The 13,765-nt window shown below is 42.2% G+C and overlaps 1 protein-coding gene across 7 annotated transcripts in view; it reads right to left on the bottom strand.

Annotated features, from left to right (window-relative positions):
• The window catches only part of AGK (acylglycerol kinase), an 80,718-nt gene that overhangs the window by 3,803 nt on the left and 63,150 nt on the right, over positions 1-13,765 (bottom strand). For 4 of the 7 annotated variants that reach the window (XM_072777463.1, XM_072777464.1, XM_072777465.1 and 1 more), the window contains 5 exons: positions 12,003-12,150; positions 11,464-11,561; positions 4,971-5,041; positions 2,914-2,998; positions 851-1,819 (listed from right to left, as the gene is read on the bottom strand). In XM_072777463.1, coding sequence (XP_072633564.1) covers positions 1,682-1,819; positions 2,914-2,998; positions 4,971-5,041; positions 11,464-11,561; positions 12,003-12,150 — 540 coding nt within the window. In that variant the 3' untranslated portion in view covers positions 851-1,681. Of the gene's footprint in view, positions 1-149; positions 258-850; positions 1,820-2,913; positions 2,999-4,970; positions 5,042-11,463; positions 11,562-12,002; positions 12,151-13,765 lie in introns of those variants that run through there. The other 3 variants (XR_012007955.1, XR_012007954.1, XR_012007956.1) reach the window with 3 other exon arrangements.

Genomic DNA, 13,765 nt, shown 5'->3' with positions numbered 1-13,765 from the left:
TCCTTCATTGGCCTTTTGTAGCTGCTTCATAATGCTTTCAAGCATTGGTCTTCACTCTCCAAGGGATTCACGGGCACAGGGAGACGGACTGTCCTAAAACCCATCTGCCTGGGGATGAGCCTGTGGCCAAGGCATCGCTTCCTACTTACCCCCTTTATCCCCCATGCTTCCTCTTTACGAAAAGGTGCACATCTCCTCGCTTCCAGGCATTGCTGCTGGAGAACAGAACCCTCAGGGGCACCAAACCCTGGAAAATCCTGACGGTAGTAGTAAAAGTGAATGGTTATAAAGCCCGGCTTATAAATCATTAGCGAATCAGGTAGTTTCTGGCTCTCTTGCTTTCAACAAACTAAAAGAAGATCTAATTAAGCTGTTACTGTGGTAGATTACTAACCTTTGATCTGGAATTCCAAAGGAATTCAAAGAAGACATTAGAATCCTTTGTCGTCTAATTTAGGGGCTTAGAACTATCAGAAACGCAACAAGGAATATAAATGACATTGAGTCCTGTTCTCAGCTGTAAACAACGTGTTCTTGAACTCATTAAAGAGCATTCTAATAAATGTTAATTTTTAATTATCAAAAATTGGCAGTATTCTTTATCAGTTGTATTTCAGTAATTACCTCAGTACAGGATTAACTTATAACACTAAAAAATTATTTCCATTTATATTTTTTTGTTGGCAAGAAAATAAGGCAAGTGATAAAATTTCAGGCATGAAAATAGATCACAATGTGATAGCATTCTTTGCTGAAAGTGGAATGGAAATACCAAAGAACCTATTTGTTTATTTTTGTAAATGGAGGATAAAGTGTCAAATTTCTATACATTTAAATTGAACCAAATATGTTTAAAAGAGTGATATAACAGTTTTATTTTAAAATAATATTTACATGACACCAGGAAAGACATACTTTGGCAACATCTTAAGTTGATATCTAGAAAGTGAGGGGATACATGATCTTTCAAAATCCTTTTCGGGGTGGGGTGGTGCATGAGCAGAAAAGGGAGTGGTATGCTGTACAACACTGGCAGGTGAGGCTGGGGGCACCTCCTGGAGTAGAAGCACCTGGGGGAGGGTGCCTGCTTTTATTTTTTCTTTTAGAAATGGAGATTCCTGGGCCCCATCCCCAGGCCGAGTGACTAGGTTTGGGGTGGACCCCAAGTCCATTGTCAACATGCACCCAGGTGCTTCTCATGCAAACCAATACTTAAGCGCTACTTTAAAAAATAATACAAACTGGCCTTTTATAGTTTTTCAGCCCGGGCTGAAGATGGAAACACTGTGCGTGTCTTTAGGATGGAGGGTGAACTGCCAACAAGCTAAATTTGCATCTGAGCCCAGAAAGTCACAGCACCAATGGGGAAGCCTGGAAAGAGGATGGAGGTGCGGAGGGTGGGCAAGGCGCTGAAGTCCCAGGAGGGCGCAGGAACAGAACCGGGGTGAGGCCGGGGAGGCCCTCTTGCAGCCGGGGCGTGGGGGCCTCTCCCAGACCTGCCTGGAAAACCACGGTGGATGAGGGGGCGAGGGTGACGGCGGAGGCTGCACATGCTCTGGGGGGGGCCGTGGGGGAGTACTTGCCACGGAGGTGCCCTGGGATCCTGCGACAACGGGCAGACAGGGCAGGCTGTGCCTGCTGGTCCCACCGAGGCCTAAAGTGCAGGGTGGGGGCGGCCAGCTCACTGGGCTGCGCCGGGCAGCACCTGTTCCCTCTTCCTTGGGTCGCAGAAGAACTGCAGCTTCCGGGGGAGCAGCTTCACCTCCACCGGCATTGCCTCATACTCCTCGCTGTCGATGCTGAAAGAGCCCCCTGTTCCCTGTGGAGGAGAGGGGAGTGGACCGCTCACTCCAGCCATGGGCTGCCGGGGTCCTGCCCCTGGACAACCCCCTCCTCCTCAGGCCTGATCCCGCTGCTGTTTTTTTTTTTTTTTTTTTAAAGTCTGGTGCTGCTTCTGCAACTAATCCCAATTCTCCCATCCATCTTTTTTTTTTTTTTTTTTTTTTTTTTTTTGCGGGGGGCAGGGGCGCTTCTATCACCTCCCAGAATATTTTGGGATTTGAGAAAGACTATAATTTAAAAATATTTACTAAACGACAGGGGTCCTCCCATGTCTTTCAGGAACATACGATGTTCTAGGACCTTCTGAGCCCTCCTCTTAGGAAAGCCATGATGTCCACTCACTTATTTTCATGGTTCTTCTTTAGGACTTGCATAGTAGCTTGATACCTCAAATATGGCAACATTAATGGTACAGACTCTATAAAACCTTCCGTAATTCATGCATTTAGTTCAACATTCGCTATGTTGAAACTACGGTGCCACCCACTGTGGGGGAGAGCTTCCGTTTTACCTACAATCCTTTCTGAATACCTTGGATAATGGGCCCAAGTCTGCAGAAGCCATCTGTGGCAGCTCTTTCCTGAGGCAGGGCGCACAGAATAACTATATAATTTAGATTATACTCCTAACATTTTCCCCACTTATATAGGTTATTCTAAGCATGGCATTTCATAATACAGAAAACTCAATGCCATCCCCAAGATTTTCCAGATCCTTTATAAAAAAGGAAAAAGTGAATGTAGGATCCACTGAGTACCTGCCAACTAGAGAATTCCCTGTGTCATAACATAGCAACCTCTATGTAATGTACATTCAGAAAAATAGAGGCTCAGGAGATGTAAAGATCACTTTAGAGAATCGTGGCTTAAAAACACTTGAAATCTTCAGGAGTCCCCTGCTTAGCCCCTGACTCAGAAGGGGGTCCTCTCATCTTTTCAAGTATTCCTCACCATCACCCAGAGCCTGGCCGAGGGCGCGGCCCATACCGGGCAACCAAATGAGGGTCTGTTCCTCGAAAGGAAGATGGACCAAGAAAGAACCTGAAGCTGCGGGACGGGAACCCCTGCTCACCTCAGGAAGCAGCAAAGTGCACTGGCTGGCCTGGAGACACTCGGTGCCGGCCGCACGCAGCTCGGGGTCCCTCACCTTTTTGCTTCTGTGGGTACAGGAAAAAGCATATTTGGACACCAAGGCTGGCAACTCATTCAATTGCAAGAGCATAGCAAGTTCTTTTGTTGAGATTAAATAGACGAGCTCATGCTATGCTGAACCATGGCGTTCTGTGACTAATTTTCCCACAATGATGCTTGCTTAGCAGTGTGACATATTTTAGATTGAGAAGGAAGGTTAACTTGCTGTAGAGAACTGTGGATGAAGTGAAGACAGAGTGATTCTGTACCTAATCCTCGGGCTATTAAAAAACCTGAAATTTAAACATTAGAATGAAATGAAAAGTACTTTTAGTAGTTTTAGAAAAAGTACTAAACTTGTCTTATTTGGCACTTGTAAGTGTATCATTACTTGAAGGAGAAAACATTTTTTTATTCTACACATTTCTTTTATGTATGTATATGAATAACCAATTCCTGATGATTCTATTCCTATTAACAGTCTGCTTAGCATAGTACTATCTTTCCCTTGGAGTGAAAACTAACAGACTGTCCACACACACAGACACACACACACTCACACACATACTCCCTCCACCTCACGCACATATACCAATGAGAGCTGGTTGTGGTCAGTGGAAAGAGTAAAAGTTAATCCAAGTCAGTTAGTCCATTCTTTACCATTAAATGATAACATTAGTCTTTAGTATATGAAGCTTCAGAGTTTTCTAGAGCAACCTCACAATGTTCTATTCCAATACCCAGAGGAAACAGGCGTTACCTAATCTCACTTCCTATTTGAGACCAAAGGAAACCATGTTCCTGCTGCTGAAGATGATGATTGCAATGATGCGGAACATAATGACTTCACCTACATTAAGCAATATAATCGGTTTTTCTTTCTATTTTCAGCTGTCAGTACTATGAAGGAGATTTGAGTACACTGGCCCGGGGGGAGGGGGGAGGCACACTCTCAATTGAGATTGTGTGTGGCTTCTGGACACTCTAGGAGACAGGCTTTTCCTTTCTTCATTCTACGACAGATACAATAAGGGAAGCAAAGCCTGCAGAATGGGCTAGTCAGCATCTGAAGAATTTATACCAAAGGCAAAAATACCACAAACCAATGAAAGACATTTCACTGCCGGGTTCTGGCGCAGATAATGGGGTAGCCATGGAGACCGGGCTGCTCTAGCAGCAATGTCTACTCCTTAGATGAGCACAAGAGGGAGCTCTGAGACAAAGCACCAAAAAAGAAAAACACAAAAAATCTCCTAGCAGATTACCAGTTGGCATGGCAACACGTGGGCTCCTAGGATGTGCTGAAGCTGGCTGGGAGGGTTCAGAGCATTCGTAACCAATGAAACTCTGGCAGAGGTCAGGCTTAACAAATCAGACAGGACTGGAGGATATTTTCTAGTGAAAAAGGAGAAAAGCCTGGAGATTGTCCAAGGTACTCAATACCTTTTCAGGTTTTCCATTACTTCCCTGGAAGCAGGACAAGGTGGACTGGCATGAATTGTAACTGATATAGTGAAATGCTTCACCACCGTGAAAAAGACTTTCCCATACAGCCTCTTGTTTGAGACTCAAAAACAATCCTGAAGTAGTTAGATGTGATTATATATTCGCTTCCATACACAGAGAAGGGCCCACAGAAGTTAAAGGGTTTGTCCAAGTCATGAGGCCAGGACGTAGCAGAATCAAGATCTGTAGCCAGCAACTTTGACCCTGAAGAAAGTTCTGGACACTGTGCCATGCTACACTGAATCCTTCATCTCATTGGAATGGCAGGCTGTCCCCACACTCTGACTTTCCAAAAATGAACAGGGAAGTCCAGAGTAGGAGAGGTGCGTTCTCTGTGTCAACCCAAATACTTGAAAGAAAGAGGCTATACTGTCCTCAAATCACGTAAGTCCTAAGTTGGGTCTCCATCTTAGACTTCATGAGGACCCTGAATAGTATGTGCTGGAATACCAACTACTTAACCAGCATTTCCTAAAGCCCCAGCCCACTTACCCTATAGTTATGAAGTCTCCTTTGCTGACAGTGTCGGGTTCAATGCAGATGTTCATAAAGTCTTCTTTGCTCTAGAAGGTCAGGAAGACTAACATTAATACTCTACATTTTTGCTAATGCAGCCTGTTGTCCGTTAGCCTCAGGGGTTCATATTTTGAAGCTGTTTATTATACAGAGGCTTTCACTTTTAATAACTTAATCCTGAATATATTTCCTTTTTTATTTTAAATACATGAAGAGCCTTATTGAGCCTCATTTACATGCCATGAAATGCATCACTGCTTGTTTGGTTGGTTGGTTTTTGCTACCCAGATAAGCTAAACAAAAACTCATGTTTGTCAGAACTCAGAGTAAGAGGTCTGTGCCATTCTACCACTAATCATCACAGCTGTTGTGGTCTCTAAGGTTCCCTCCCTGAGGTCAGGCCTCAGTCTGCCTACCCCAGCGAGCCTCCATCCTCACTATCCATCAGCATTACAGCACACCTGATGGAGCAGCTTCTTGACATGCAGAGCCCAAGGATGTGCTGGGTTTTTTGTATTTTTAAAGATTGATTTGAGAGAGAGAGTGATCACAAGCAAAGGGAGGGGCAGAGGAGAATCTTCAAGCAGACTCCTCCCTGAGCTCAGAGCCTGACATGGGGCTCGATCTCACGACTCGCAAGATCAAGACCTGAGCCAAAACTAAGAGTCGGACACTTAACCGACGGAGTCCCCCAGGTACCCGCCAAGTATGTGTTTTCAAATGTTCTTTTTTTTTTTTTTTGCTTTGTTTTTTTGTTTTGTTTTCAAATGTTCTACACGCAGTTTTGATATGCAACCAGAGTTGAAGAGCAACAATCCGTTTCTGCCATGGTAGTATTTTAAATTTTTTCATTACTGACCACCAAAAGCTCTAGATGAACCAAGCTATGAGGAAGTGGCTATAAAACCAGACTGGGTTCTTGGACCAGTTTCCTGCCAGTCAGTGGCTAGCAATACAAAGCCGGCCCTCTATAAATCCGAACCAATACTTCTGTGTCTACTTCAAATACAGGTTTTGTTTCTTTCTGGACAGGTTCAAAATCTGTAGCCCCAGGATAATCCATGAGCTGCTGAAAGCAGACAGCCTTTGCCTAAGATTAAAGAGCACTACCAAAGCACAACTTTCTCTTTCAACCAGGAATTACAGAACACAGAGGGAATGATTTTGCTCTAAGTTCACCTTTTATTCAACAACTGAGTGTCAACTACATCAACTCTCCTAGGTGCTTACGTTACATCAACGAGCGAAAAAAAGTATTTCTGCTTATAAAAAATTTATCTACTGGGGAAAGTGGAGGGAATACAAAAAAAAATTAAAATCTAACCATAATAAAATAATAAGTTATAAAATATATTAGAAGCATGTTAGAGTGTATCAGTACAAAAACGATAAATTATAGATTATACTAGAAGTATATTAGAAGTATATAAAAAAGTATATTAGAAGTATATTAGAAATATATTAGAATTTATTAGAAAAACGAGAGAAAAGAACACAAGAAACACGAGATGGTATGGGTGGTAGGGGTGATTATTTTAAAGAGGGGTCCAAGGGAACCTCATTGAGAAACTAAGCTCTGAGCAGACACCTGAAGGAGGTAAGGGAATTAGCAATGTGCATGTCCAGGGCTGCGGTTCCCAAACTTTAGCAAGTGTCACCTGGAGGGCTTGTTAAAACTCAGACCCTGGCCCCATTCTCAACTCATGGTTCAGGAGATCTAGGGTGAGGCCCAAGGACATCCAGTTCTAACAAGTTCCCCAAGACTATCCTTTGAGAACCACCAGTGTAGGGAAGAGCGATCCACACAAGGGAACTGCCAGGGCAGGGACCTTACATTGGAAACATGCCTGACATGTGAAAGTACAGTCAGGAAACCAGTGTGACTGGAGCAGAGCGAGAAAAAGGGACAACAGGAGCTGAAGTCACAGAAGAGGGGAGGCCAGGGCCCTAAGGTCTGATGGCCATTATAAGGCTCTTAGGCTGAGTGGAAGGAGGAGCCATTTGGAACCTTCTAAGCAGAGGAACAGGATCTGGCTTCATCTCAATAGGACCTTTCTGGATGCTGTACTTAGAGGAGAATGAAGGGGTGGGGGGTAAGGGAGCCACTCAGGAACCCACTGGAATCACCCAAGCAAAAGGCAATGGTGGCTTGGAGCAGTTAGCAGGGGAGGTGGTGTTAAGTGCTGGCATTATTTAGAAGGTGAAGCCACCAACCAGCACTTCCACCAAGATCAGATGTGAGGGGAAAGAGGGTGGCTCCGAGAGGTTTGGCCTGAGGGACTGAAAGCCTGGAATTCCACTCAGCAGCAGTGGGGAGCCTAGATGGAGTACTACCACTGCCATCAAGGCAGGCAAGGGAAGAACAGAAGCTCAGTTCTGGACCCGCAAAGATTCCAAGGTATACTAGCCAGCTAAGAGGGGAAGTTAAGTAGTTATACATGTGAGTTATAATATATGTCTAGGATTTGTTTTTTGCGAATAGTGCACATGCAAAAATCAATATGTTAGACGACCCTGACAGATTCACATGAGAAGACTATCTTGATAGATGCTGGAAAGGGACTTGATAAAATTAAATATGCAGTCATGATAAAATCTCTTAGCAAAATTAGGAATAAAAGGCAACTTCCTTAATCTTATAAAGAGTATCTATAAAAAAAAAAATCCCATCAATCTCAAGAACGTAGCAATGAAACCTTTCTGTCTACATCAGGCTTCAGATGACACTGACTACCACTACTTCTATTGAGCACTGTACTGAGGTCCTAGCCACAGCAGGAAGGTAAGAGAAACGATTAGCAGTCCCAGTATTTGAAAGGAAAAACAAAACTTGCGCCATTTGCATTTGTTAGGACTCAATCTATACAAAACCCAAAGGAATCCATCCAAACTTAGAATTTAGTTATAAAGCTGTTGATTTGGTATCAATATTTAAAAAGTCAATTACATGTCCATCTAAATCTAATATTTAAAAAAGAAAATTTAAGGGATACTGTCTAAAACAGTAAAATTAAGATGACCAGGAATATATCCAGCAAAAGACAAAATGTTAGGACTATAAACTTCATTGAAAGGCATTACAAGCCTAAGAGCTCTGCTATGTTCATACCACAGAAGAGTCAATATTATAGAAGTGTCATTTCTCTTCAAATTGATCTACGGGTTCAATGTAATTCTGATCAATATAACAGATTTTTATGTGGGACTTAATAAAATAAAACTTTTAAGGGATTTATTGAGGTCAAAGAGTCAAGAATAGCCAAGAGACTCTTTAAGAAGAAAAACATAGAGGGATTATAAAATGATAATTAAAAAAAAAAAAAGCACCATACTAATACAGGTTTAGAAAAACAGAGCAACTGAATCGAGAACCTACAAATACATCCATGCACATCTGCTCCCGCAGTATAAAAGGCTTTACAGCAGATGGGGGGGTGGAAGATGTTTGGTAAATACATGGTGCTTGGACAATAGGCTTTCTATGGCCAAAGATTACAAAATTAGAGCCTTACCTCCATCATTCACAAAAACTCAATTATAGGTGAAAGTGTTTCTTTTTAAAATAAAAATAGAATCATGTGATGCATATCATACTAGCCTGGTTTTTTCATTTAACAATATATGATGAATATCGTTCCGTGTCAGTAAATAGAGAACATTTTAAATAAATGTACCAGAATGGATTTAATCAGTCCCCCGGTCCATTTGTTTTACATATGTTGCTATTATAAATACAGTGAACAGACTGTACAAGAGATCCTAATTTCCACACATTCCACACCCTGTAAAGGCTCTTTGATTCTGAATGTACTTTTTTAAATGATAAATGAGTTTTGAGCTATCACATGGCAGCTTCATTGTCTTTGAATATTTTATTGCATTTGCTTTTATTTTTACAAAGACGTGTGGAAACAGAAAATGAATGGTCTGCTCCTTGTGATAAGCAGCACAGAATCTTACACTCTCATAATTGGCACCAAGATAAAAAGCGCTCGGCATTCTGCATGTGCCTAATCTGGAGCCACCATCACCTTCTCCACTGAACTTCATCCATTCATTGGTGTTCCGTCATCAGAGAAAAGAACAATGTTAAAGAACAAGAACAAAATACTAGAAATAATTATAATCAGAGATTGGGTATAAAAGCAATGTAGAATTAGAAATTTTATCTTTCTTTTTGAAATTCCTCTAGAACAGAATCTATTTTTTTCTGACCTTAATACCTTTATGTTCACCAGTGTTTCCAGAATTCCATTATGTAAGAAAGAAGGGAATGGCTACACTACATATGTATATGCATCTGATTATTCCTGGAGGAGAAATTCCTAGAAATATAAGCATGCCCTTGGACCCTATTAAGTCTATTTTGGATGCTTCACAGAGACCCCAAGACACCATCAAGAAAGGGTGTTGCAATTTGCAGTTCCAGCAGAAATGCATGAGTGCCCACTTCCCCACCCACATGGCAAACACAAGCATGCTTAATTTAGGACTTCTGTTGTTATTTTAATTTGCATTTCTTTGATATGGGCACTTTTTTGGTTTCCTTACCTATTACATGCATATAAAAGTTATATCTCCCTGATGATGCAGTTATAAGGATTACATGAGTTGACAGTATGCAAAATTCTCAGGGCAGTACCTAGCATATAGTACATATTGAGCAAATATAAGATATTTTTCCATGTTTATTTCCTGTGTGAATTTCTATTCTTGTCCTGTGCCTGTTATTTATATTAGTCCTTTGCCTATTTCTTAATAGTTTGTTATAAAGGAAAGCTTTAACTCCTGCTCTATCACATTCTTTTTCCCAATGTGTCATTAAAAATGTTGTTTATAGTTTCTTCAGTTTTAAGTAGACAAATGCATCAATATGAATTTTGCCTTAGACACCATGCTTAGAAAGGCCTGGTCCTCCCCGAGCTTATATTGATAAACACTTTGATTTCACTCTAGTGCTTTCATGGTTTTATTTTCCTAATTCAATCCTTCAATCCAACTGGAATTAATTTGTGTTATCCAAATGTTAAACAATAGACATGTCTTACATTTTCTAATTAGAAAACAACTCGATACTCCATTAATGTCAGAGTCAACCTCCCTGCTGCCTGCGTACATTCATCAATCACCATGTTCAAGTCCACATGCAGTTTCCAGACTGACCTGGTCACCTGTAAACATACTACCTGGATCTGCATAAAACCTCATCATAGGATTTGGCCCACAGGGCAGGGTGACTTTTCTATTTGCATGCTCGCTAATACAAACTTCTAAGGTTTTTTCCTACAGCAGGGGTCAGAAAACTCTGGACTTTCTGGCCAAAGAGTCAGTGTTTTAGGCTTTTGGGCCAGAGAGTCTGTGGCAACTACTTGACTCTGCAGTCACGGCACAAAAGCAGCCACAGACAGCATGTATGTGAATGCATGTGGCTGTTCCAACACAGCTTTACTTATGTGAATGAGACCTGGATTTCATATTCTGTGTATCACAAATTATTCTTTGATTTTTCTCACAACCATTTAAAAATGTAACATCAGTTCTTAGTTTGTGTGCCACCTACACAAAAATAGGTGGCAGACCAGTTTGCCAACCTCTGCTTTATTTCAAGAATTTTTTTGGTGCCTTGTCAATAGGAGTGCCATCCAGAACTTTCTGCACTAACAGAAATGTTTTGTATCTGCTCTCCAATGTGGCAGCTACTCGCCACATACAGCTAATGGGCACTTGAAATGAGTGCTCCATTTTATGTAATTCAAATAGCTGGGACGCCTGGTGGCTCAGCAGTTGAGCGTCTACCTTCAGCTCAGGGCATGATCCCAGCGTCCCAGGATCGAGTCCCACATCGGGCTTCCTGCATGGAGCCTGCTTCTCCCTCTGCCTCTGTGTGTCTCTCATGAAAAAATAAATAAAATATTTTAATAAATAAATACATAAATAAAAATAAATAAATTTTAAAAATAAAAATAAATAAATACAATAAAAACAAATAGCCACGGGTCTAGCAGCTACCGTACTGGACAGTGCATGTCAACAGAGTAGACTGTCTATATATGTGTATATATATATTTTTTCTTCTGGGGACCTAAATCCTCATACTTAATATAGTCACAAGAATAATGGGTACTCGCTCAAGTAAAAGTTCTTCAATTTTTTATTCCAGAGACAAAAGGGAGCAGGCTGACTTTCCATTTCTAAAGGCTGAAAGCTTGGTGGCTACTAAGCAGCGCCCAGAATACTGTCTCAGACCCTGCAAATCTTGAAGCTACTGCTTCACTCTGTTTCTTCTCATTGCTATTATTCCTTAAAACCACACTACATCCTCTTTTCCCCAATCTTTTCCTCTCTCCCCCAAAAGGGTAAAAATAAAAAATACCCGATTAAAAAAAAATACCCGATTAGCGGAAGGCCATGTAGTCTTTGTCACTTTTCCCAGATACCAAATGTTTTGCTAGTAAAATGGCACACGTACCGTCAGGTCAAGCTGACTGTTCCGCGTTGTGATGGACAGTTCAATGGTGGACAGCTGCACTTCCTTCCAGACCTTGGGGCTCACCTCTTGTGAAAGGGCTGTGTGGGGGCATTAGATTTAGGTCAATTTCTTCTGCTAACATCTCACCACTCTCCCACCAATGGCGAACTGCCGGCTGCTTGGCTTGGCCACTCAAACCTACCCCCTGATTCTCCACCTCAGTTTTATTTATTTCATAGTTTCTTACACACAGGATGAAGAGCCAGGCTCAAATGGAACATCTATACACAAAACATCTATTAAAGCAGCCACAGTAACATAAAGGTCAGTGACAGAGGGAGCCATGGTTTGTCACCAATGACCCAGGCTATTTCCATTCATGGCACAGTGTTGGTTTGGGTCCCACTCTGTGGCATACAGAAGGAAAATTCAATGATTCTTGAAAGGCCTCTCCTGTACCACATGTCTCACACTGATTTGGGGGTCTGCTTTCGGACATCCCGAACTGACCAGGGCTCTGCAACCAGAATGTGGCTCACCATCCTGCGGCTGTGCCCAGTACGATGCGAGCCTTCGTAATATTCTCCTGTACAAAGATGGCCGTGGAGGGGTCTCTTCTGCTCCACTGGGAGGTCTCTCTGTAGGTCCCATGTACGAGATTGAGGCTTGATGTGTCTGAGGCCACTCCTTTTAACGTGAAGAGAGAAAACCTTGTCATGCACACCCATGTCCAAACTCTAGGAGGGTCTCTGCAAAGGTTAATCTACCTACACCTGCCTGAAAGCAAATTAATAATAATCTCACTGAATGGAATTATCTCTGCTTTGGAACATGGGATCCTCAAGCTTTCTTTTTCTACTGAAGGCTGATCTTGAAAACCATGAACTCGGTGAGTGCTGCCTCCACTGCTCTCACAATCACAGAGCAGAAAAGTCCAAGCAGACTAACCACCACTGCTTATACTTTTTCAAAAAAAAAAAAAAAAAAATTCAGTATGAATGAGCATAGAATCATTCCATAATAAATTTATCTTTGGTTTACAGATGGTGACACAAAAATGAAATGCATCGAAGCATCAAATATCTTCTTCCCTTCTGGAATCCTATTCCACACGGAGCCCAGAATGGTTTAGGCTAGCTTTGCCATCCAGCCAAGGCTTCAAAGACCATCATTCTCAGACTAGATTTTTGTCTTCTACTTCCTGACACCCCAGTCCAGTCTCATTAGTGTCCACAGGAGTAATTAAAACAACACCCTAGCCACTCAACCCTTGATGTCATCCCTAAGTCCCCAGCCACCTATTTCCATGGCCACATCCTGGTCCTTCTCGTTACCCAGAACTATTCCACCTTAGAAACCTAAAACCTTGACATCTTACTCTGTAGCCACACCCCATATTCTTCTGTTCTTTTGACTGCTTCCTTTGTACTGAACAGGTCTCTTGGGGTGACCCACTGCCTTGGTCTCAGGTTCTCATGCAATAAATTATAAAGGAGTAACTGGCTTTTCCCTCCCTCCCCTTCTCCCTCTCCATCTGAATGTGGCTGTCCTGGGGACTCACTGCTTCCTCATACAGTTGTCTTCCTATAGCAGTGTCTGCCCTAAAGGAGACATTTTAAGGGGATGAATTCAATTTGGAGTATCTGGAAATCGGATTGTGACCGCATTATCTAAGCTGTGTCCTTTTCTCCTGCTGACATTTATAAAGCTGGTGTTTTGATCTCCATCTGCCTAGCTCCTGCATTGGCTTTCATAACTTGGTTCAAACTCAGAAGAGGAAGAGATGGGTGTGATTTTTGGCCCATGAAGCTCCAACCCCACACCAAATTTCTAATCACTTTGAGAATTCCAGGCCCGGATACACCATTTTCTCTCAGTGCTTAATGAAGTTGATTACTTTAAATCACCCTTTTCCCATCACTGTTGGTCCTCATGTGTCTTTGGGTGTTACATAATATGTGCCCTGAGAAGCCCCTATTCTGGATCGAGCTTGTCACTAGGTTTCTGTACTTGCACTCTGTGGCTCAGTGTTACTAGATGGGCAAACAATACTCCAGGTTGGTACTGACTCAGGGAACAGGGCGCACCTGTGCCACAACAAATCTTTGGTCTCAGGTCCTCAATACTACTTGTTGATCCTTCCAAGCCTCCCTATTTTCATCTCTCTTTAAGATCCCCCCAACCCCTAGCGCCCACCTCATTTTCAACATATTCCCTGGCTCCCCATGCTTCAGCGAGTCAGGACGACAGTGGGAACTGCCTTAACCCTCTCTTCATTTGTTTGCATCTGGACCTTGGCTCT

The sequence above is a fragment of the Canis lupus genome, chromosome 15 (genome assembly GCF_048164855.1).
Source record: "Canis lupus baileyi chromosome 15, mCanLup2.hap1, whole genome shotgun sequence".
Taxonomy (NCBI): Eukaryota; Metazoa; Chordata; class Mammalia; order Carnivora; family Canidae; genus Canis; species Canis lupus.
This window is presented reverse-complemented; position numbering and strand designations above follow the sequence as displayed.